The sequence below is a fragment of the Rousettus aegyptiacus genome, unplaced genomic scaffold (assembly GCF_014176215.1).
Source record: "Rousettus aegyptiacus isolate mRouAeg1 unplaced genomic scaffold, mRouAeg1.p scaffold_m13_p_1, whole genome shotgun sequence".
Classification (NCBI taxonomy): Eukaryota; Metazoa; Chordata; class Mammalia; order Chiroptera; family Pteropodidae; genus Rousettus; species Rousettus aegyptiacus.
Window position 1 is genome coordinate 158,792,176 of NW_023416284.1, and position 23,700 is coordinate 158,815,875.

General features: G+C 33.6%; 1 protein-coding gene across 6 annotated transcripts in view; it reads left to right on the forward strand.

The window, feature by feature from the left end:
- Positions 1 to 23,700, forward strand: part of LAMA2 (laminin subunit alpha 2) — a 485,514-nt gene that overhangs the window by 143,715 nt on the left and 318,099 nt on the right. For all 6 annotated transcript variants that reach the window (XM_036217753.1, XM_036217800.1, XM_036217769.1 and 3 more), the window contains exon 4: positions 11,742 to 11,984. In XM_036217753.1, the coding sequence (XP_036073646.1) occupies positions 11,742 to 11,984 (243 nt within the window). The remainder of the gene's footprint in view (positions 1 to 11,741; positions 11,985 to 23,700) is intronic.

Here is a 23,700-nt window from a genome sequence, read left to right on the forward strand (position 1 = left end):
ATCTGTCTCTTTCAGTTAAAACTTTCAAAATAGATTTATATTCTCTTGCCAACTTCATATGCAATGTTCTTTCTCTTTAAGATTAGATGAAAGGATGGAAGGAAATCTATGGGTGGTGACCACACAACGCAATATATATACAACGTACTATTGAATTGTACACTTGAAACTTATTGGATTTTGTTGATCAATGTCACCCCTCATAATTTTTAATACAAAAGAAAGGACAAAATAATAAAATCCCTTCTTTTTCTCTGTGGAAAAAAAAGATTATATGAAAAGTATAACTACTTAAATCCTAAATATCAGTTAAAAAAAATAAAGTATTGCTACTGATTATGATAACTAATATTATAGAATATGGGACACCGTTTTCAGCACTTTACATGCATTAATTTCAGTAGTCTTTAAACTTTATGATGGAAGTATATTATTATCCAGATGGGAAAAAAATGGGGCACAGAAAAGTTATGAAACTTTTCTAGTGTCAGAGCCTATTTAATATTACACTGCATTTTGTTCTGCAACCAACAAAATCTCTTGAGCAACTAAGGGAATGTCATAAATTTTATGGCTCCAAACAGAAGACTTGATGATTTACTTCCCCAGAAAACATACCTTCTCATTAATAGCACCACCCTTAATTCAGTTGTTCAGGCAAATAAATAAAAAGAAACAAAAACCCTGGGAATTTTCCTTGATTATTCTTCTTCATTCATCCTTCTTATCCAGGTTCTGCAAACTCAACCTACAAAATGTATCCTGAAGATAACAGTACTTATCATCTGCGCCACTATCACCCTAATCTAAGCCACCATCATCTCTCACAAGGACGAATAGACCCTTGACTAGTCTCTCTGTTTTACATTCCCTCTTCATAGCTTACCTAACGGCCACAGTAATCTTTTTAAAAATATACATTGGATTTCATCACCCCTCTGCTCAAAATCATCCAAAGGCTTCCTGACATAGATAGGCGAAATTCCTATGCCTTGCCACATTCTGTACGGCCTGTATGCCCTGGCCCTGGTGTTCTTTTCTAGCATCGTCGCCGACCACAATGTGTTGCTCCTATTTTATTCTAGCCACATTGATGTTCTGGGGATGAATCAAGTTCATTCTTGCATTAGACTCTTTACGCTTGCTATTTTCTCTATCTTAAATTTCCTTTCCTGTGATCTTGACATGTCTTCATCCCTCATATCAGCGAGATCTCTGCTCAATTGTTAACTTCTCAGAAAATCCTTCCCAGATCACCATCTATTTTAGAAACTTCTACCTAAAATTGCATTATTTATTCATTTACCTTATTTGTTTTAGTGGAGGGCCTGGAAAAATGTTTAACAACTGGCTTGCCAGGGGGTAAAAAAAAAAAAAAAAAAAAAAAAAAAAAAAAAAAAAACGCCCTGATTTGTAAAGCTAGCCAATTTTCATAGTGTAAATATTCCCATCAGGACTAATTTCAAGTTACGAGCATGATGTCATGCAACAAGGAATTGGAAAGAGATACACACAATTGGCTTTTTGAAAACTAGCCCAAGCCAGCTCCAGCACCACTTTGGTGTATTGCCTGTTTTTCTAGACTATAAAGTAACTTTGACTTGAGAAAACAACTTTGTTATCTTCACCACTGTATTTTAACAGGTAGGTTAAACACTGGCACAATAAATAATGCATTGCTCAAAAATATTGATCGAATAAACTAATCAGTGAGCTAACATATATTCCTCTGTGGGGCTTTAAAATATCTATGGAAGTACAGAACATTAGAATCTGCATTAGAAATCTTAGAAAACCCAAAGGTGCAAATAATGTTAGCTGAAGCAAATTTGATTGAAGGTATAACTGTCCTTCCCACCCTTCTTAATCAAGGAGCCACCCCAAATCCTGAGTACATATTCTCTTTTAAATTTTCCAGAAGAGATATTGAGAATGTGAACATTTAAATGTCTTCTATTCATATTCCAATAATTTCATTTATGTTTAGGCTGCAAAAATTGATCTGAAGTTAGTCCAGTATGCCGTGTACTTTAAGCTTTTGATGCATATCCAAAATGTTGATGTCAAGAATATCTACAATTCAAATTATGACCTTTTTTTTAGTTTCCATTATAATTTTAAAGTTTATGACCTAAACAGAAGAAAAGGACTACACTTAAGAATTTTAATAGTCATACTGGTGCTTTTCACTTCTGTGATGATACTTGATGGTTTATTATGTTGAACAGGCGAAGAATGGAAGAATGTCCTCCATATAAAATGTATGTAAAGTGTCTACTTACTGCTGTTTATGGTCATTATTTTTAATAGCCTTCTATACTCACTTCCAGACATGAAGGATAAGAAAAAGTTAGACTTCCATTCTTCATACCTTTTACAGTGCTTTGCGAATAGCTACAGTTATTTAGCAAAAATCCTCAGTATATTTCGATTTAACAGAATCTCAGCTTCATAATGAAGTACTCTATTAGAGTGCTATTTATGTTGTCTCTGTTTACAATTTTCATTCCACATATGCTTATGGTCAAATTCATGGGTGTTCTGCTGCCATCCATTCTCTGCTGTTTAGATGGATTCAATTTATAGTGTCAGATTCTATTACTGATGATCTTGTGGCTTAACCATTGGATATTAAGTAATTGTAGTCAATCAAACTGCTCAAGAAGCCCTATGGATTATTACGTTTCATGCTTTTGGTATCACAAAGGAGATAGAGCTTGATACTATATTGGTAAAATACTACTTCTGTTTCCCAACAATATATTGTTCTTTAAGATTTATGTCTAGATGTTGTGATTCAATGTTCTATTGAATAGTAATTTCAGAATCAGAATTTAATGACAGTATTTTGTCATACTTTAAATGTCAACATGTGTAGGATTTTTCTAATGAAGGCTTTTATATTTTATGTTAAAGGCTGATAGAATGCTCACAGCAGGACACTTGGCACTATAAAAGGTGTCCAACATCATTTGTTCTTTTTCTGGGTAACTATAGCCATAGCTTCTTGTGGCTTTTATAACCTGTTTAATTGGAAGTATTTCAATGTTAGAACATTGTTCCACACAACTTTTTCAGCCAGAATGACTTCAGACTTTGAAGCTTTCTCATTTTTTTAAATTTAATTTATACTCTTCACACTTCATTGGCAAGTTAGGTCACCTTTTTAAAACTTGGGGTAAAAGTTAGCTTGACAAACTCTTGAAAGAATGCTGTGTTTTGAAAATTTTTATTTTAGAGGGAGAATATGTGATTTAGACATATTTAAGATTATTATCTTGGTATAATTCCACCTGTCTATGATGAGGGATGTGTCACCTGTACTTATTAACGGTGTGTGGTTGTTAGGTAGGTTCACCCTTTAGGCACTTGTAGAAATCACCTCATGGAGATAAATTGACTCCATAAAAGAAGCCATACACATGAGCCTGCAGGAGCTGAGCAGGGCTGTGGAAGACAGGACATTCTGGATATCACTCATTCACAGGGTCGCCAGGAGTTGGAGCTGACTCAATGACACATAACATGCACAGAAATCACCTCAGAGGTCTCTTAAATCATTTCAGAGGTGGCAGTCTTTTTTTTGCTTACCTATGTAATTGAATTCAAAAAAATAATTATGTATCTATTATTGTAAGGCATTAAAATAAATTTATAGAGTATTCTTTAGTTTCTCTTGCTAGCAACTTATAACTTAGTTTGGTGGTAAAACAAGGACAAATTTTCTTCCTTACAAAGCAAAATTGAATTGTCATGAGATGTTCAGTTGTTAGTTTGAAATATAAACCGGGTATAAGAATGTAGTTAGGTTAGAAATTAAGATGTAGGAAATATCTATATAAAGAAATTTGTTGAAATATTCATAGGCATGAAAGACATTATTATTCAAAATGCAAAATTAGACAAAACTGGATCTATAAACTTTCTCCATAATTTACTAGTCATGTGAAATGGAGCAAATTACCTAGTATATTAATTTTCTATTGTGGCCATAACAGATTACTGTAAATTTAGTGGATTTAAACAACACAAATTTATTATCTTACAGTTTAATAGGTTAGAAGTCTGACATGAGCCTCACTGGGCTAAAATCCAGGTTTGGGCAGTGTTATATTCCCTCTGGAGACTCTAGAATCCATCTCCTCGTTTTTTTCCAGCTTAACCAGGCTGCCTGCATTCTTTGCTCATGGTTCCTTCCTCCATCCTCAAAGACAGAAGAAGGTTGAGTGCTCCTCATGGTTCATCACTCTGACCTCTTTTGCTTCCCTCTTCTATGTTTACGGATGTTTGTGTTTACATTGGGCCCATTCAGATCACCCAGGATTATCTTTCTATCTCAAAGTGTTTAACTAAATCATATCTGCGGAGTCCCCTTTGCCTTATAAGAAAACTTATTCACAGGGTCCAAGAATTAAGGTATGATCTTAATCTTTGAGGAGACATTCTTTCTATCACACCTACCCTATCATTTCAATTTTCTAATCAGTGCTTATCTCACAGGGTTCTTGTTAGCAGAAACCAATCTCTGTATGCTGAACCGCCTGGCAAAAACTAGGCAATAAATAAAATGTTACTTTCCTATGAGAAAGATTATTAGAACAGGAAAAATTGGACACACCTTTGTTAAGGAAACTTGAATATGAAGAACCACAGCAGGAGCACCCACATAGAGTTTGGAGTGAAATTCAGAGGTGCTGTCTTCTAAATACACTTTCTGCCTTCACATCTACTCTAAATGTTTAGTATCAATTTGGAAAAGAATTTGTAATAGGAAACATGTTTTTTTTTTAAGTTCTGAATTATAAATATAAGTTTTAAAAGATAAAGACAGTTTCAGAAAGGGGAGAACAGCATAGTCAAAGGCTGTAGAGACTTCAAAGAAAATGAGGATGGAGGGGAGAAAATGGGAGTTTTTCAACAAGGTTGCAGGTATCTCTTCTGAAAGTGATTAAGGTACAGTGGTGGGTGATATATGAGCTATAGGAGGTGGTAAAGTGATAAACAGAGTGTACAGACTATTCTTGAGAACATTCCTAGAGAAGGAAAAGAAAATGGGGCAATACATAAGCATGAAAATAGCTGATATTATTTCATTTATAATAGTTAAAGTTGAATATGTGTTAAGTGACTCTGATCTGTTGAAAGAATTCATGAACCAAGATCTGAAAGTTTCATTCTGTCTTTGATTTGCTATTCTACACTGTTAACATTATATGTCTAACTCTTCTCATCACTACAAATCTTTGCTATTATTTCCCAAATGCTTTGAACTACAGTGATTCATTCATGTCTTCAATGTCATAAATTGGAGAATGTGTAGGTTCTTACCTTGGTAACTATAGAAGCACAAAAACAAAGGCAATACCAGGTATTTCTCCAGGGTGAATAAATTTTAGAAGGCAAGCTTTAAACTGTCACAGTTCTGATTGTCTGTGATTCACACCAATATTGTGCTCTGTGATGGCTTCATTGAAAGGACCGTCATGTTCTACGGGGGACTCAGCCTACCTGCTCTTTTACCAGTAGCTGGTGTGAAAGGCATGCTGTTCCAATGGCTTGTTCACATGAGGCAGGTCAATCTTTTGAAACCATAGATTGTTTTATATGAGAGAAATCTATGTGAGGAGAGAACAGATGTCAAGGGCAGTGCTAAAGAGAAGGAAATGCTTGTATTTTACTTGTAGCTAACATTGTTAAAAATAATATCAACTTAATAGAGCATGAAGTATTAAATGCATTAATAAGCTAAGGGAGGACCTTATTCATTCCAATTTGGATTCCATTCACTCATGTTACTAGTTTTCTTAAAACCGGACTAAAATTTTGATACCTTCTGGGCTAGCAATGCTTTTTAAAGTTAGTAGTTATTTTTAAAGAATTATTAAGATCTATTTCTTGAGCTCCGAATACAATGTAGTCACAGTGTGAAGCAGAGTTAACCATTTATCAAGATAATGAAGAAAAGGCATTAAATGTTTACTCTTTAAGAGGAAGTACTAAATTAGCAGTACTAATAAAAGCATTATGTGAAAGAGAATTATTTGTTTATTTAAATGAGATGTATTAGTAATCTTTTTATTCTAATTGTGAAAACTTCACAACATAGACGGAAGTATAGAGGAGAATACCATACATCCAGATGAACCCAACACCAACCTGTAAGAATTAACTCATGACTCTTCTTGTATCAATTCTATACTTATCCACACCCTGCCTCATACCTCAGATTATTTAGAAGCAAATTCTCTATTAAATAAAATTCCATATTATTTTCTCTATAAATACTTTAGCACGTATCTGAGAAGGATAAGGCTCTTTTGTAAACAAAATCATTGTCACAATAAAGATTAATGCTATTAGTGCCACTTTAATACTAACAAATATGCAGAGAATATTTAAATTCATCACATTTTCTTCTATTTTTTTTTAACAGTTGATCGGTTAAACCACGATGAACCTGAAGTCACTTATTGCATTTGTTTGATATATCTCTTATCTCTCTTAATCTATAATCTCATTTTAAAGATTTTATTGTAGTTTAATTTTTGAAGGAACCATACATACTATTTGTCCAATCGAGGCTCTCACATTCTAAATTTTGCTAATTGTATCCCTGTGGTGCTATTTACATGCTACTATATTTTGTGGAAACTGATAGTTAAGTTTAAGAGACTTGCTCTAATTTGAGTTCACTTTTTGGGCATGACTATTTTATACATGGTGCTATGTGACTCCATCACACTGCAGAAAATGTCCAAATGTCTATCTTTTGGGGATCTTATTGGCCATAGAGTCATCATTAGAGAGATCCTCTTTGTTGTAAACAGTAGCATACTATGTAACTGCAGTTTTCTCCATTTTGCTTTTTAATTTAACAATATTTCCCTCTATTTGTTGCTCTTCTGTCCCAGGTTTTCTTGGTGATTCTGGCTTCTTAATTCTTCCAAATCAACTTTATAATCAACTTTGTCCAGCTCCAGGGGGAAAAAAATTAATATTTTTAATGAAAAGTGAAATTGCTTTACATCTATATATTAACTTAGGGAGAGCTGAAAAATAACATTTTTTTTTTTCAGAGCTAGAAGTTGAAATTTTTTTTCTTACAGAGTGCGGTAGAGAAATCCTTCAAATGCTTTCCCATGAGTTAGGCAACGATTAAAACCTTTTTAAAAAAACAATTTCACCAAATAATTGAACATTTTATCTTCAAAGGATTACCATTAGTCATCCAGTTAGATTACTGTTTCTTAGAAATTGTGAAGTGATGGAGTAATTCATTTTCAAATGTATAAACTCTGCATGAGTTTAATGTGAGTATAAAAAATCTGTTTTAATTGAGGGCAGAGTGTTTCTGTTTCTCTGGCAACATGGGAACCACTTATCCTGAGGTGAAATGGCTTGTTTGCTTACCTGAAACCCATTCAGTTCACACTCAGCAATTACAATATATACTTGGGGAGGGGTGAGAGAATAAATGGGCTGCACATTATAACTGAGTGACAAATACAAATCATATCAGTATGTGAAATTATTATTGTAAATGAATTTGCGTGGAAGAAAGTACAGATGGGCAAGAGAACTATTCTTCCGGACTCCCCATTACATTCTTCTGTTTTTTGAAGTAAGTGTAAATTTATAAAGGGACATAAAACTCACCCAGAAAGTAATAATTAGATATATAGTCAAGTGAATTTTTTAAAGTTTAGATTATCATTTAAACACTTGTTATGTTGGAACTTGACTTAAATTTAGGCCTAGTAAAGGTATTACCAAATCTGTGTAATGATCTCTTCGAAGAATTTTTAAGATTATAATGAGCCGTTTATTTCCTGCGATTGCTCACAAATGTTTGCTGGGGAGTAGAAACTTGGTGATATGTGGTGTGGTGGGGGTGGGTCTTTGAGTGAATCCTCTGTCGTACTGGGACTTTCAGTGAATTCCCTCCATTTAGCCCTACTTCTCACCCCTGCTTCTTGTCAGATCTGCTGCTGTGAGGTTCTGCTGGACTTCCCCCAGGGCAATGGCCACTTTGAGTACTGTAGGCCATGACCTCTGCTCTCTTTCATCGGCCAGTTCTCATGGACCTTCCAGAAAAATGCTGAACTCTCCTCATTCTCTTCCCTTTTTTGTTATTGGTTTCTATTTTATTTCTTTATTCTCTCTTTTGAAGTCTCAGGTGAAAGAGCAGATAATATGAGCTGCATCCATCAACTCAAACACAGAGACATATATACATTTTACATAAAGCTTCCCAGATTATTCCAATGGGTACTCAGCTTGAAAGCTAATAATTTCTAGGATCCTCTCTCATTCCAATATTGTGTAACTCTCATTATTTTCCGAAAGGTAATATACCTATACGAATAAATAAGAGAATTTGTCAAACACACTATTAGAACTAAGAATACAAATGATTTTTCAAAATATATTAGAGATGGCATCTCAGAACATAGAAATGTTAAAATTCATATCATGGGCAAGAGCAGGTACTAGAATATTAAAAATCTCTTTCGAAATTACACGGTTTTGTTATATGGACTTTCTATAGGAAGTTCACAGGCAGACAGCCATGTGGAGAATGAGGCAGGGCTCAATAATGAGCAGAAATTACATAGCCACATGTTCTCTTTAAAGATTAGGAAAGAAGAAATGGAAGAGAGTAATTAAGGTCAAATCCTATGAGAAGGACAAAGTGTCATCTTTCATAGAGAGTGGGATTCATTAATATTTTCATGGCTTTCTCAGGGATCAACCTATAAAAAACAGAGATCCAGAATATTGTTACATCATTAAGCAGTCATTCTTTGGCTTGTCTCTCTTAACTGTGTGCCGGTGACACACAAAAGCCTCAGTAAAATCTCCAAAACACACTATTCTTTGGTAGCATTTTTCTAGATCTGTGATTCTTCTGCAGACAAAGGACCTCAGATAAACTGGGATCTTAGCATCATAGCAGAGAATTTTTTTTTTTAAGAATCTAGAACCAGCAATGCATGTGCTAGAAATTGGTTCTGGATGTTCAACTTATCCACAAAGGTTACAGGTGAGCTAAGATATTAAGTCCCCAGGCAGCATTCAGAGTGGCTAAAGCCCCTAGGATGCTCTATTCAGGCTGTGAAGGTCTCCTCTTTTACCCTAGTGATGTACCAATATCCTATCTCAGTCATGATATGAGAAGATTAGAAAGCATCACTATTTATGATAGTCATTGTACATTGCTTGTTACTTTGGAACCGAGGGTTCTTTAGAAAGACTCTATTCTCCAGTTCCACCCTAAAAGAGATTATGTTCTTAATACACTGCTTATTATAGCAGAAACTTCTAATACAATTCTGCATCAATGGAGTAATTATATAATATTTTGTTAGGTGACATACAAATGGAATATGAAATAGAAAGTTCACTTTGTTATGTGTAAAGTGTCAAACATTTGGTATTATTTCAAAAGTTATTTTGGATTTTTTATTTATGCACCAAGTTCATAAAAAGTGCCCTCCAACAGAGGAAAATTTGGGAATTGTGTGTGGATGTCTAAGGTTCATCAAAGCCTACCTGTCGTTGCATTTTTGCACTTTTTATAAATGAAGTGTTTGCTTTTCTCATTGCACCCCTTGTAGATTGGGGTTTTATTCATCTGAAAATAAGATTTTATAACTACTGATTTTGCAGAGTCTTTATACTGAAAACTGAAGACATAGTTAATAAAAGTAGCGTAGGTACATTAGAGAATGATTCTATTAGGGTCATTAAAATTGGAGTACTTAGAAAATCACTGTTAAAATTTTCACAGCCATTCTCTCATGCCTTCAAAGAATACTATTCATTGTGATTTTCAATAATACTGTCTACCACATTTTAAAAAGTTTATTCAAAATACTACATGCCAACTAATTTAATTAATTTTGCATGAAATGTGAAAGAATCCATAGAACATAAATGAAAGGAATATTGTTTTGAAATGAAACTCTTCAAATATTCTCTTAGGAAATGACTGCTTTTCCATGTCACTTAATGCTAGTTGTTATACTGAATTATAGAATCTGTGGGGTTTCTAGTATAACTGTTTTTCATGGATTTTATCTATTATTTCAGAGCCAATATAGAAACTCTGAAGTCATATATCTACATTATAGCTCTAAGAGAATTTGGCTTCTGCTTATATTTGCTGGCAAAACTGCTTTCTAAACAAAATTCTTTATTGCTAATCTCAGTGTATGTTTTACATTTCTTATTGGGTACCTCTGATCTCTAATTATGTTTTGCTATTTCTTTTATTGTTGTTTGGTTTTCTATTTAAAAAAAAAACGCATTTTTTTTTTTCTAGAAGGAAAGATGCTCTGAACAGTCTAAGTTCAGACCAATCAGAACAGATGTTTTGGCTACTCCTTGCTATGCCGGAGTAACCAGATGGTCTTAGGGCAAAGGAGGCATTTGGGAGCCTTGGGCAGCATTAATTCATCAGTAAATAAAGAACTTTCCACAATTGTGCCTAAAAAGAAACTACCAGTCTTACTTTCAATCATTTGATGTTTTGTGTTTTTTGCCTCTCTGCACACAAGTGTGCCTGCCTTCTAGTAAAGATCTCAAAAGATCTCAGACCATTTCAAAAGACCTCCATCAGAGCCATTTATATTGCCTCTCTTATACCCATTTTTTATATTTTTAAATTTAGTGCCATAGATGGTGGGATTGCAAGTCAAATTAGTTTGCATTTATTTTTCTACCCAGGACATTGCGTATAAATTTTACTCAATGTTTGTACATTATTCTTTTGGACTTTTGGACTGCATTTATAAAGACACATGTATGTACTATCACAGAACATTCAGAGTATTTACTTTTTCCATCCTCAAATTTTTACATAAGTTTGGAGATAGAGGATTGGCGTGTTACTCTCTATTGTCACTCTGATGCCTTTCTTTATCTTACCCCCTTTTAAGAAACACATGTACCTGTACAGAGGTCAGAAACCCTTCATTTAATATGTTCCAGTTTCAGTCAGTTGTCTGCTGTACTAGTTCTTCTCTATTGTTTTCTATTTGGAGATGTAGAAGATGTAATACTTATTATGGACTGCCAAGTCCTTTGCCAGGTACTCTGCATATATTATCTCATTTAATCCAAATTTTCTCTCAGTTGTCTAGTTATTATTGACCCTAATTTGCAGAAAAGGAGGCTGAGTTAGAACAGTAAAATAATCTGTCCAAGGCCACATAAATGCTAATGCCACAATTAGAACACAGGACTAACTGTGCCTCTAAAACCTTATGTTGTTTCTGCTACTCCATGCTAACTCTATCTGAATGGTATTTTATGAAGGATTCCATCATATAAGTAAGCATATTTTTTAGACTATCAAGCACTATCATCTACAAATTTATAACTCATACTTTATACTCTCTAACACAGTAAGGTGAGTAAATTGGTATGTAATGAATGCTTTAGGTGATCATGTTTGTAATGGAACTTTAAAAATTTGATGAAATGATGTCAATGAGTTATTTGAGAACTGAAATCCAATCTTAACCCATTTCTTTAAAAGGAATGGCCATCAAAGTGAAAAAGCTCATCTTCACAAAAGACATTAAATATGAACACGTAACAATAAAATCATTTTAGAGAACATAAAGGGTTATGGAACAGAACCTGAAATAAAACCTATTGTGGCATTAAGTCTTATATATGATATAAAATAGAACACATTGGAAGTCAAAGTCACACGTGTTGTCATTCTTCCCCAGGTGTTCCAGATTGCATATGTGATTGTGAAAGCAGCTAACTCTCCTCGTCCAGGCAACTGGATTTTGGAACGGTCGCTCGATGATGTTGAATACAAGCCCTGGCAGTATCATGCTGTGACGGACACAGAGTGCTTAGCCCTCTACAATATTTATCCCCGCACTGGACCACCATCATATGCCAAAGACGATGAGGTCATCTGCACTTCATTTTATTCCAAGATACACCCTTTAGAAAATGGAGAGGTAAGATGAGAAAACTCAACATAAGTACATTTAAGACACCAAAATAGTCCTTTCAGAAGGACTTGACTATGTCAGTAATTAATGTCAGGGAGAATTTAAAATAGGATTTAGCAGAAGTACATTTAAATGAGTTATTAAATAAAAAGGAAAAACCCAAGGTGATTAGAATTTTAACTACCTTCATTTAGTATGTATCTCTCATCTCCAATAAAGATCAGAAAAGAGGAAATGGGTTTAAGCTGGAAAGTCAATGATTAATTTTACACATAAAGAGACTTTTCTGACAATGAGTAGTGGTCATGATTGGAGAAGGGTTGAGAGTTTAAAAGAAGCCTTGGTCTGGGTGTACTCTTGTCTGAAGATGGAGGGGAAATGAGGTGAATTGGGTAAGAAATATAATTCATATAAAGGACTTAAATAAAAGGGAACTTCTGTATTTTTATGCTTTTACCACATAGAGCTACAGTAGGATTTCTTTTCTTTGGTCAGGCTTTGCTTACTATCTGCTTAATTATATGCTTACTTCAAAAGTGTTCCACTTCTCTATAGCATCTTTTACCCTGTGGTTGAAATTTTAGATTAATTCATTGGCTTTACATCACAAATTCAAACCGTGGCTTCACGTGCTATCAGATGTGTGAGTTGAACCAGTGACTTAAATTCTCTGTGCCTCAGTTTCGTCTACTGTAAATTGTGAACAATAATAATAGTTCTTATTTTATATGATTGTCAAGAAGACTAAGTAAATTATTATAAAGTATTAGAGCAGTGCTAACATACATATACACTAGGTTCTCTGTAAGCATTAACTATTTTTGTTGTTACTGAAATAATAAAAGAATTATTGTATAGTTATTATTTCCCTCCTCTCAAATACTCAGACTTTGACTTAGGAATCCTCTTGGCTTCTTTAATATATTTCCCTAATCTGTCTCCCTTCAGTATATGTGGCCTATCTCCTTTTGTCCTCTCTGCTTATGTACATCTCTATTTATACTCATGTCCGATATTCTCTCCTCAATAGTCCACACACCTGAAGCTAGTATCATTTTTATATTCACATTTTCAGAAAACTCATGCCCACCTCAGTCAATCTAGGGTTATCTCCTTGCAGACTTTTAAGAGAAAGTTAGATGTTTGATATAAATCTATTGCATTGTCCTTTGGCACTGTTATTCTATAAATTTATACCAGTGCCATACTATATTACAAATTCCATTTTCAAAAATATGTTTTGGGAAAAAAAATTCCAAATGGTGCTCTCAGCAGAAATCTCAATCTGCCAAATGACAAGGAGTCAAATGCAGTGAGTCAAACAGCTGTTCAACCTGCTTTGTACCCAGAAGCATCCAATTCCTGGCCAGATTGGCCTGAGGATATGGGAGTAGGGAGGAAGTGCAGAGAGAATATATTTGAGTTTAATTTTTATTACTTTTCTCCTGGACCCAGTGTTTACCCACAATTACTAATTATCTTATATTTATAAAGCTATTCTTTACCTTTAAATAGGTCCAATTCAGAAATTAGTTGAATAATATAAAATGTACCTATATAGATATATAATATACAAGCCACATGCATATTCCTAAAGCATGCTGTTCCTACATTGGTGGTGGTTCTCAATCCTTTAGACCTTGTCAGACTGTCAACACAGAGCAGATGTGTTGCTTATTTGTTTGTTTAACTGGCTATATTGTTTTCACTCCTAGACATTCACTAAAAATACTCATTAATGATGACAACTATTAAGAATAAATTATTTGATTATCTGTGATATGTTTTTTTTTAAAGTTTATTTCTCTTCGGAAAGTAGATTAGGTGAGAAGCAGAAAGTAATTCAAAATATTTCAAGTAGAATGATAGTATTTAAAACTAGTAACTAAATCCAGCCCTCTCCTAGAATATCTGCTTCATTTTTACATAGCTTATGCTGTGAAACATGTTATGTTTGAGAATAAACAGATCCAGAGGAGGTAGAAGATATTCACCAATATTTTCCAGCTCAACTAGTAACAAAGCTGAGATAAGAATATAGTTACCCTGACTCCCAGGTTAATGTTTTTTTTTTTTTTTTCATACTTTAGTAAAGACTAGAAGTTAATTAAAATTTTTCAGTAATTGCTAAATTCAATTATAAGTTTGAGGGGACATAGAGAGGCTGAATTTAGTGTAAGCAGAGAGTCCTAATTCTGAGATATCATGATATAGAAGAATGTATGTGGAATTAGAAAACTGGGTTCTTGTCCTGGCTCTTGTTTTTGTGGGATCTTGGGCAAGTCACTTAATCTCTCTGAGACTGAATTTCTTTCATACACAAAATAGTTTAATACATAAATTGCCCTAAGGCATCTTTTCATTCTAAAATAGTATAGTTTTGGATATTGCCTACAATATAACATGTAGGACTATTCTAAAATTTTTGGATGTCCATCTCTAATATTTTCCTGACAAGAGACTGTGAAATAAATCTTGTTATCATTTAACTTTTATGTACTTTTGAATATCTCTTGAAGTATAATTATTATGTGCTGTGTTTGAAACTTTCCAGAGAAGTGACAGTCAAGTAAGAGAAACAAACATGTAAACTTGTAAATGCAAAGTAATAGTATGAATGCTACCACAGAAGTGTATACAGAGAGAAATAAATCCCCTGCTGGGTGATCCAAAACAACCACATTTATAAGATGACTTCTCAGAATACAGGAAAACAAGAAATAATTCTTAGTATCTCAGAACTTTCAAGGCCAATATGCAAATTCATCTCCAATATAGCCTATGGTCTAAACTAAGCATATAGCAGAACTCATCTTCGTTGTTGTAGGATGTTTTTATTGGGTATATAATTGTAAGTTTACAGTTATTTTCTTTGGGCACATTTTGCTGTCTTCTAGTTTCCATTATTTATATAGAAAAGGTAGCTATTTAATAATGTCCTTTGTAGTGATTTTTCTCTGATTTCTTTAAAGATGTTTATCTTCGTCTTTGTTTTTCAGTGGTTTCATTATGATGCTCCAGGTCTACACTGTCCAACACAATAGTCACTAACTGTATGTGGTTATTTAATTAAAATTTCAATTAATTCAAATTAAATTAAATTTTTTTTGGTGGCATAGCTACATTTCCAGTGCTCAATAGTTACATGTGACTAGCAGCTATCACATTGGATTGCACAGAATAGAACATTTCTATCATTGCACAGTTTTATTAGGAAGTGCTGCTATAAATGATACTTTTTAAAAATTTTTTCTGTATTGAGGTTTATTTGTTAGTTATATACATAGTCAAGTCTTTCATTGGTTTAAGAAATAATTCAGCCATTAGCTCTCTAAAATTGTTCCTTCTCCATTCTCTCTCCTCTATAAATACAATTAAAAAGGATTTGGAGCCATGTTGCACTGACAGAAACTCATTCTTTTTCCCTCTGCTCTCCGGCTTGCCCCATTCTCTGCTCTCCAACCTCCTATGTCGCTTGCACAAGATCAATAAATGTTAATTACGTGTATTCGCTAGAAAGCTTTTGTAGGACAGTATACAGTTCCCCAGATAACTAGGTTCAGCTACTCCCAGGAAAGAGATTAGTCCTGCAGTCTAGTGTCCTGGGCTTGCACCCAAAGGGAGAAGAGAAGTTCACTCAGAGCTATGAGATAATCAAGTCTCAGGACCTGACAAAGGAGGGATGATAGAAGACAATGCAGGGATAACAGTATGACACAGTATGTTGTTATTCAGACTGTAAACAAAAGGAGGCTTTGAGCAAAAGCCTTCAAAGAGCTTCATTTTAGAAAGCCAATTCTGTATCATCAGTGCCAAGAGAGGGCTCAGCAGGATCCCTGTTCTACTTTGCTTTGAGAGAATGATGCTGAGCTCTGGAACAGAAGTTGCAGGGTGTGTGTGAAGCAACAAACCTCAGGGAGCCTCCATTACTTTAAGGCCAGACAAAGAAAAAAGCTTTGATGAGAACAACTAAATAAATATCCATACCTCTCCAGCAGTGCTACAGGGAGCCAATTCCATCAAGGGCTACTATCATCCCGAGTGCTGCCTCTGCTGAAAGCTGTTGCCCCAAGGTGCTACTGAGAACTGCTAACAAAAACTACCACTTGAGGGGACCACTGAGAACTATGCCTGCAGCAGTGGTTCCTCCCACATTTGACTTGACTTAGAAATCAGAGAAGGCATTTGAAAGAGGGCTATTTTTTTTGACTAAGGCTTTTAATTCAGTGGATTTGGGAAAGGCTCAGGAAATTCTATGTATATTTTAAACAAATACTCCTGGTGATCTTGATGTCTCTTCTCCCAGCTTATTGTTCAGATATTTTTAGCCTTCCCAAACTCTAGAGAACAGATCATCGGTTATTTAAGGAAGGGATATAAGTCAACTTAACTATTTCTAACAGAAGAAAGAGACTAACATGTTTTTTTTTCTATTAGGAAACATGATTGGCTTTGGTGGACTGAATTTCTGGATAAGTTTGAGCTGTAACTAGGTTATCAGTGGTTGAAGAGGTGGCTGAGAAAGGAGAATCATATTAATAATATTGACTGGAATGGGACAGTATAAATGGTACTGCTTGAGGGGTCCTAGTATTAAAATCATAATAAACATTTTTCTGCTCTATGAGTCTCTCTGTGATTAAGATTATTCCTTTTAATTTCTTTGGGTTGTCACTAAACTATGAACTAAATATTTATAGTTGCCATAGAAATTTTTGCTTCAATTTCCTCAAATAGAGGGCTTTAAGTTATTTACATATGACTTTAACTCCTTGCTACAACCCTTCCCATTCTCCTTGACTGTAACTCAAAACAACTTAGATTCAACTTTGATACTGCTTCTGAAACATGGCAGGTTTGTATAAAAACTCCCTGGAGAAATAATAATTAGTTCTTGAAGACATCTTTTTTCTATAAATTTTCTTTAGAGCTTTGATATTATTTTGATATCCAATGTGACAGAATTTTATATATACAGACAAAATATGTTCTTTTTATCACCTGACATTGCGGTGATCCTTAGAACTGCAAATATTGAAGAATGAAGAGATAAACCCAATACCATATTAAGAAATGTTTCCAAGATCCTTCTTTGATGTAATATTGTGAAGGATATAGAATGACTGCATGTGTGACTTTATACGGAAATGTAGGAATGGAAATGAAAAACTAGCCTTTCTTAATTACCTTGAGAGTTTCTCTTTTACAGAGAAGCAGCAGAGCATCACTAATTTGTATTTTTTTTAAATTAGAGATTAAAGAAAATAATTATTTGAGGGTTTTAGACTTCTTTTCTCTAAAAATAATTCTTATCTTAACTAATATGGGGCCAATTAGTACCTGGAACAACAGAAAAGTACCTTTATTATAATAAAGTTTACATAGTGTCACCTCCAGTTGGAATACACAGAACGTTTGAAATATTTTGGAATTACACACACATAAAATTCATAATTCATTTAAGGCATTTTTATTACTATATTTAAAAAGCATACCTTTGTAATAAAATAAAGATAAAATTAAGAAGATTGTATTCCCTCTTTTGTTGATCAGTTTATAATTTATAGACGCTCCTCCAACAATATCGTGCCTAGAAAGTATTAGTAAATCCTCATTAAATTAATGCAATATTGAAAAATCATACAGGCCAGAGAAACCACAGAACACCAATATGTAAGGCCTGACTATCTGTATTGTGGAGTAGGATCAGAATCTACTGAAATGAAACAGAAGAATAAGCTTCTGTTAAGCTGGGTACAGAAGTGCAGGGTTGTGGCAGAAGGCACAAAGGTGCAGCTTGCTATCTTCTATGGTATTCAGTAGATTTGGTTTTCAGATATAGCTCTGTCACTGATTAAACATGGTGCTTGGACAGGTGAGTAAACTCCAATGTGTGTCCCTGACAGTTCACGTGATTATAATGAAGATCAAATTAGGTCATTTATGGTAATACCTCCTCGTAACCTATATAACGTAATAACAAATTCTCTAGTTCAATAACTAACATTGGCTTAAGCCCACCCCTCACTGAGGGATGACTGAGCTGGCTCAGGCAGTATTGAGAGTGGGGGTCATAGAAGTGGCAGAGCTGTGCCATGCTATTTTATGGAATCAACACTAGGGGAGACAGAAGTGACTACACAGGACTGAAGGAATAAACATGAGCCTGCTGAAGCTTAAAAGGCCAGAAGAAACAGATGAGGGTCTCAAATGCTGATATAGGTTAGCCCAGGAACAGGAAGATAATAGTAATAATAACTGAAATTCATTGCATACTTGTTTAATGGCAGATGCTACTCTAAGAGTTCTCAAGTGTAAACACACGTACTAGTACTTGTCTCATTTTACAGTTGAGGGAAAGGTGGTATGCAGAGGTCAAACGACTTGCTTGGAGTTCCATAGCTAGTAATTTCTGGAGCTGCGGTTTGAATCCAGGGTGTCATCTGAACACCAGAAAGGCACACGAACAGCTTTCTTCTGTGTCTGGGGTTTTCTGGAAAATTTACTGGTCCCTGAAAGCTCAGGAGTTCCCACCTCCTGGCAGGCTTTCTTTCTGTATGAGCTTATGCAGGCTGGGAAGTAGGCTGCTGACCATTGTTTTTAGCTTACCAGGATTTAACTTTTTAATGTTTTAGGTTAAGAATTTTTTTTTTTACATTTTTTGTTTTTGATAGGTAGATTACTTCTATTTTGAATATAGTAGTTTTAAAATTTTGACTTTCTTATTTTCTTTACACTTTTATCACTTATATTTTACCTTTTTAATGATCTTTAATTTGTGGTTTTAAGAGTTTTACTTTGGTATAATTACATTTATTTTATATTTTTCTTCCTCAAACTTTATTCTGGTAAATGATTTATATTTTTTTCACATTGCCATAGACAGAGAAATAGGTTGATAGATACAGATATGCATATATACTTTTTATTTTTAGAATAGATGGGTTCCGATTGTATTACATGCTCATCAGAATTTCTTTGTCTTTAAATTTTTTTAAAATCTGACTTACTTCTCAAATAACTTTTTCTTATAATCTTATCAATTTTATTATAGCTTGTATTATAAGGTATTTTACAGTATTTTTATCATTTTATTTTTCACTTTTAAAATTTTTATTGTTTAAATATTATTCAGTATGTCTTGTGTTTAATTGTTTTTCTTCATTGTTTTCACATGGCCAATGGGAAATGTGACCATAAAAACAACACTAAGAATAGCCCACATTAAGAGGAGCCTTGTATATTTATTTTATCCTCCAGTTAGACTATCAGTAATCTTTTTAGCTCATCTCTAAAGAACTCCTCCGAAGTTTACTTTTCCTTTAATGTTGATTTCCAAAAAACTAATAGCAACAGAAGATCTATTGACCCACGGTTCTCAAAATTTTAATATTAACATGTATGCATAACTGTTGAAATACTTTTTAAAGTTTATTTTTAGTATCCAGGCTCCTAAGACAAGTTATTTCTCTAAAATTTCACTCTTTGAAACAATTGAATACTGGATAAATATTTTAAATGCATGAGGAAGGTGGTATACAGGTTTTAATAAGAGAAGAATTCTCAAAACACATATCTAGTTTGATTTTAATGAAAATCACATTGCAGGAGACCTAATAGAAACAATATAAAGAGGGTTTTTAGAAAATATTTTTTATTATAATTTACATATAATGCGACATAAGCTATTGAATATAACTTCTTTCCAGGCATGGTGATGGAATGAGTGTTCTAGTCTGTGGGTGTTCCAGGGGCACCCCCACATTAAATAAGGCAGTGACAAATGAGTAAGATAAGGAACATCTTAAGGACATAATCCATTGTTTTGCTGTGTGTGTCATAGTCAGTTTGGGCTGCTTTAACAAAAATACCATCAATTGGGTGGCTTAAACAGCAAACAGTTTTATTTCTCCTCAGGGTTCTGGGGTTAAGAAGGCCAAGATCAAGGTGCCAACATGGTTGGGTCCTGCTGAGGGCTCTCTTCCTGGTTGCCTCACATCGTGGAAAAGGCAGAGAGAGAAACTCTTTAGTGTCTCTTCTTATGAGGACACTGATCCCATCATGAAGACACCACCCTTTTGATCTAATTACCTCCCAAATGCTCCATCTCCAAATACCATCCCAGTGAGATTAGGGTTTAATATACAAATTTTAGGGACACAAACGCAGTCTGTAGCAGTGGGTTACTCATATAAATAAACAACAGAACCCTTGCTGTGCAGCCCAAGTGTACTTAGAACTCCAGACCTCAGGCATCATATACTTGTTTTAGTTTTTGACCACAAGATTTAACGCCCCACCAAAAGCCCTCCGAGTATAGGAATCCTTTAATTCTTTGTCAATTTTTATAAGAAAAGATACAATGCTTTGTTAGGGAGACTTGAGACCCATTATGATAGCGTAATTACTTTTTAAAATAAAATTCTCAAATATCCTAACATAGTAATCCTTTCTTATGCCTTAAAAATTGGTAATTAATATCAAAAATAAAAAGTATATTCTTGAAAATTCATTTTTTATATATATATATTATAAGAGAATTTGGAAAAACCAAGGTTTTAAATAACTTCTAAGGGATTTATTACTCCAAACTACATTTGACAGAGATACAGTCATTCCCATCTTATGGTTAATTGTATTAAAAATTTTAAGTATAGGGCCAGGTGAATAAATTTTTTTGTTCCATTAAAACTTTATATATATATATATATATATATATATATATATATATATATATATATATATATATTTAACTTTGGCTCTTGGTAATTCTTTCAAATGATTACCTTTACTGTTAGTTAATGAATTAGATAAAATCCTATCAGAACTGAATTGATATCATTTATCTCATTGTCAGAAAAGATAGCCTCCTATACTCTTAAATTTATTTATTTGTTAGTGTTTGGACATATCTTGAATACTTTTCAGTTTTGAACTGAATAATTTTCAGATTTTTTTTTTAGACTGATATTTTTTGTATGAAGAGTGATATATTTTTATACACTCCACTTTTGGTCAGTGCTAAAATCACTATTCTGTAAGAAAATATGTAAAAGATGAAATACAGTTTAATATATAGTCTTTAGCTTAAACATCCAGCAATGCTTTTCCTCCACATAAATGTTGTTGAGACAGGCACACATTTAATTACACCAGAACCCTATAGAAGAATCTCAAAAAACCTGGGTAAACCAAATTCCCCTTGTTATACTCAACTTGTCATAGAGGAAGCCTATATTAAAAATCTCTGAAATGGAAATTATAAATTATTGTCATTTATTTGGATCTCAATTCTAAAGTGTATTGAGATTGTAAAATTATGAAGCAGGGATCATATTTGGTGTATACAGAAAGAGGAAAAAAAACTATTAAGTGTACTGGATATTATAAGAAGTATTTAAGGCCATTGAAACTCATCTTGTGATTTTAAAATCAAGTCTGAAGTTGAGCAAACATCCCATGGTAGAGTGGCAGGTTATACTATATTTGATGTTATCTGATCACTTTTTCCACATTAACAAAGTAGGGACTAAGCCTTTCAGTTAAGATGAGAATCTTATGGAAAGGAAGAGGATCAGTGAATTAACTATTGTTATTTTATCAATAATATTGGCAATCATCATTTTGTATATGGTACTTCATCAATTACAAAGCACTTGGCATATACCCTTTTATCAGATCGTCTCCAAAGCCTCGTAGATACTTGAAGCCAAAACATTGATCTCATTTTACAGATAGAGATTAAATAACTTGTTTGTGGTCACACAGTGGTAAATGTTCCGAATTAATCTTTGGTCCAGATCCACTTTAAATCTTCTAATGGCAAGACTCATAATCATTTCATTTCATAAACTGAACCCCTTAGGTTCAATCCAATGTCTTCTAAATGTGTATTTACCATTGGTCACAAGGGCTGTGTGACACTATGTGGATAATTAAGTGCCACCCACTATCTCTACTGGGAAAAACCTGAGGGTGTCGGTTAATCAGTCCCACACAGGAAATATTGTTCTATTATCTTTATTGCAGAAGTATATTTGAAAATACAACAAAGGATCTTGAAGCTATTAAAATAAGCTTCTGATCCTTAGGGAAACTATTTCAACACTAGAGTTATCATCAAAAGTCCTTGAGACAAGTAATCTAGGAGCTGAATGGTTATGATTACATTTTACAAGCAAACTTGAAAAGATATTAGGAACTGCTTTACTTGGTTCCCTGCTATGAAATGAAAACTGGAGGAAAATCTACTGCAAAGCATAGTATCCTAAGAATGTATACTATTTTACACTCTGGCAGACCAACTGCAGTCAGATATTTTTATTGGAAATACGTATGTGAATGACTTTACTGAATTCTGCTACCTGGGAATGACATAAGACATACAATTTAAATTCTAATCATAGGTAGCAAAAATCCTATGATACTCATTCCGCAAAATAGAATGGCAACCCTGGCAAGATTACAAGTTAGAAAATTACATTCACCTTGTGTAAATTTGTTCTTCAGCTTCATTCAGTAATAAGAATTGTTTATTTTCTTATTCCATAGATAAATGTCTTCTAAAACCAAGCCTACTATTAAGTTGAACTATATGAAATTGCCAATATTTGACTATTTTTAGTCAATAAAAATGCAGCTTCGTATGGTTTAGACTAAAATATGCCAAAGCATGAATAGAAATACTTGCAGAAATTTAAACTGTCCTAAACATGTACAAATTATTTTGGCAAAACTATTAAAGGAAAATCAAGTCTCTTCACTGAAACAGTAATTTATAAGTATAATAATTTATACGAGTTATTTTTTGAAGGTCTTTCTTTACTGTGTTAGGAATATGGTGAATATTAATCTAAAAATGAGTCATACTGCATTTGTTTCTTCATTTTTGGTGGCAGGAAGAGTAGCAAGTAGCATTTATATATGAATAATCAGGCATTATATCTGGTGCCATGGGGAAATATGTAGAAGTTAAAAGTATATTGGTTGCTAGTAATAAGCTTGAGAACTCTATTGTTTGGGGTTGTAGAATATAAAATATGTGTGTATACCCATTTCTACACAAACACATTTCAGTACCCTTATATGTGCTATATAATCACGTGTCGATATCAGTTGTATCAGGAATGACAGCTTCCACCTTCTTAGAGGCATTTCAAATATTGTTAAACCTGGCATCCAACTTACAGCAGTTATCTATTATTCTTTTCAGGATGTATTACCTTATTGCAAAAATATTGGTAAAAATTCTTAAAGATTATGTTAGGAAAAAAATCATTTTATTGTTTCTTTGAAGAAAAAATCATAGTAATGATTTAATTTTGCTTTCCTTCTTATCTCTACATTTGTTCTTTTTATCAGTGGATGAAAAACATTTTGCTCTTCCTTCCTATAATTTTGGTGTGTTCCATCCCTTTACCATATAACAAGATAAATTTTGGTGTTGAATTAGATGTAGTAGAGCATCTCCATATGTTAATCACTAAAAGTAGATGTATTACCAAAAAGATTGGGCATCAAAAATATGGCTAGGATACAGTTTTAGTTCAACCACCAAATAGTGTTATGAATACATTTTATGGGTTTATATAGCCAGTGAGTAGTCCTCAACATTGGCTATTGTTTGCCACTAACAAATACTGATCACCATGTACGTGGCAAATGCTGTCTTAGATTCAGAGATTAAATGACATTATACTTTGGGGAAATAAGATAAGAGATT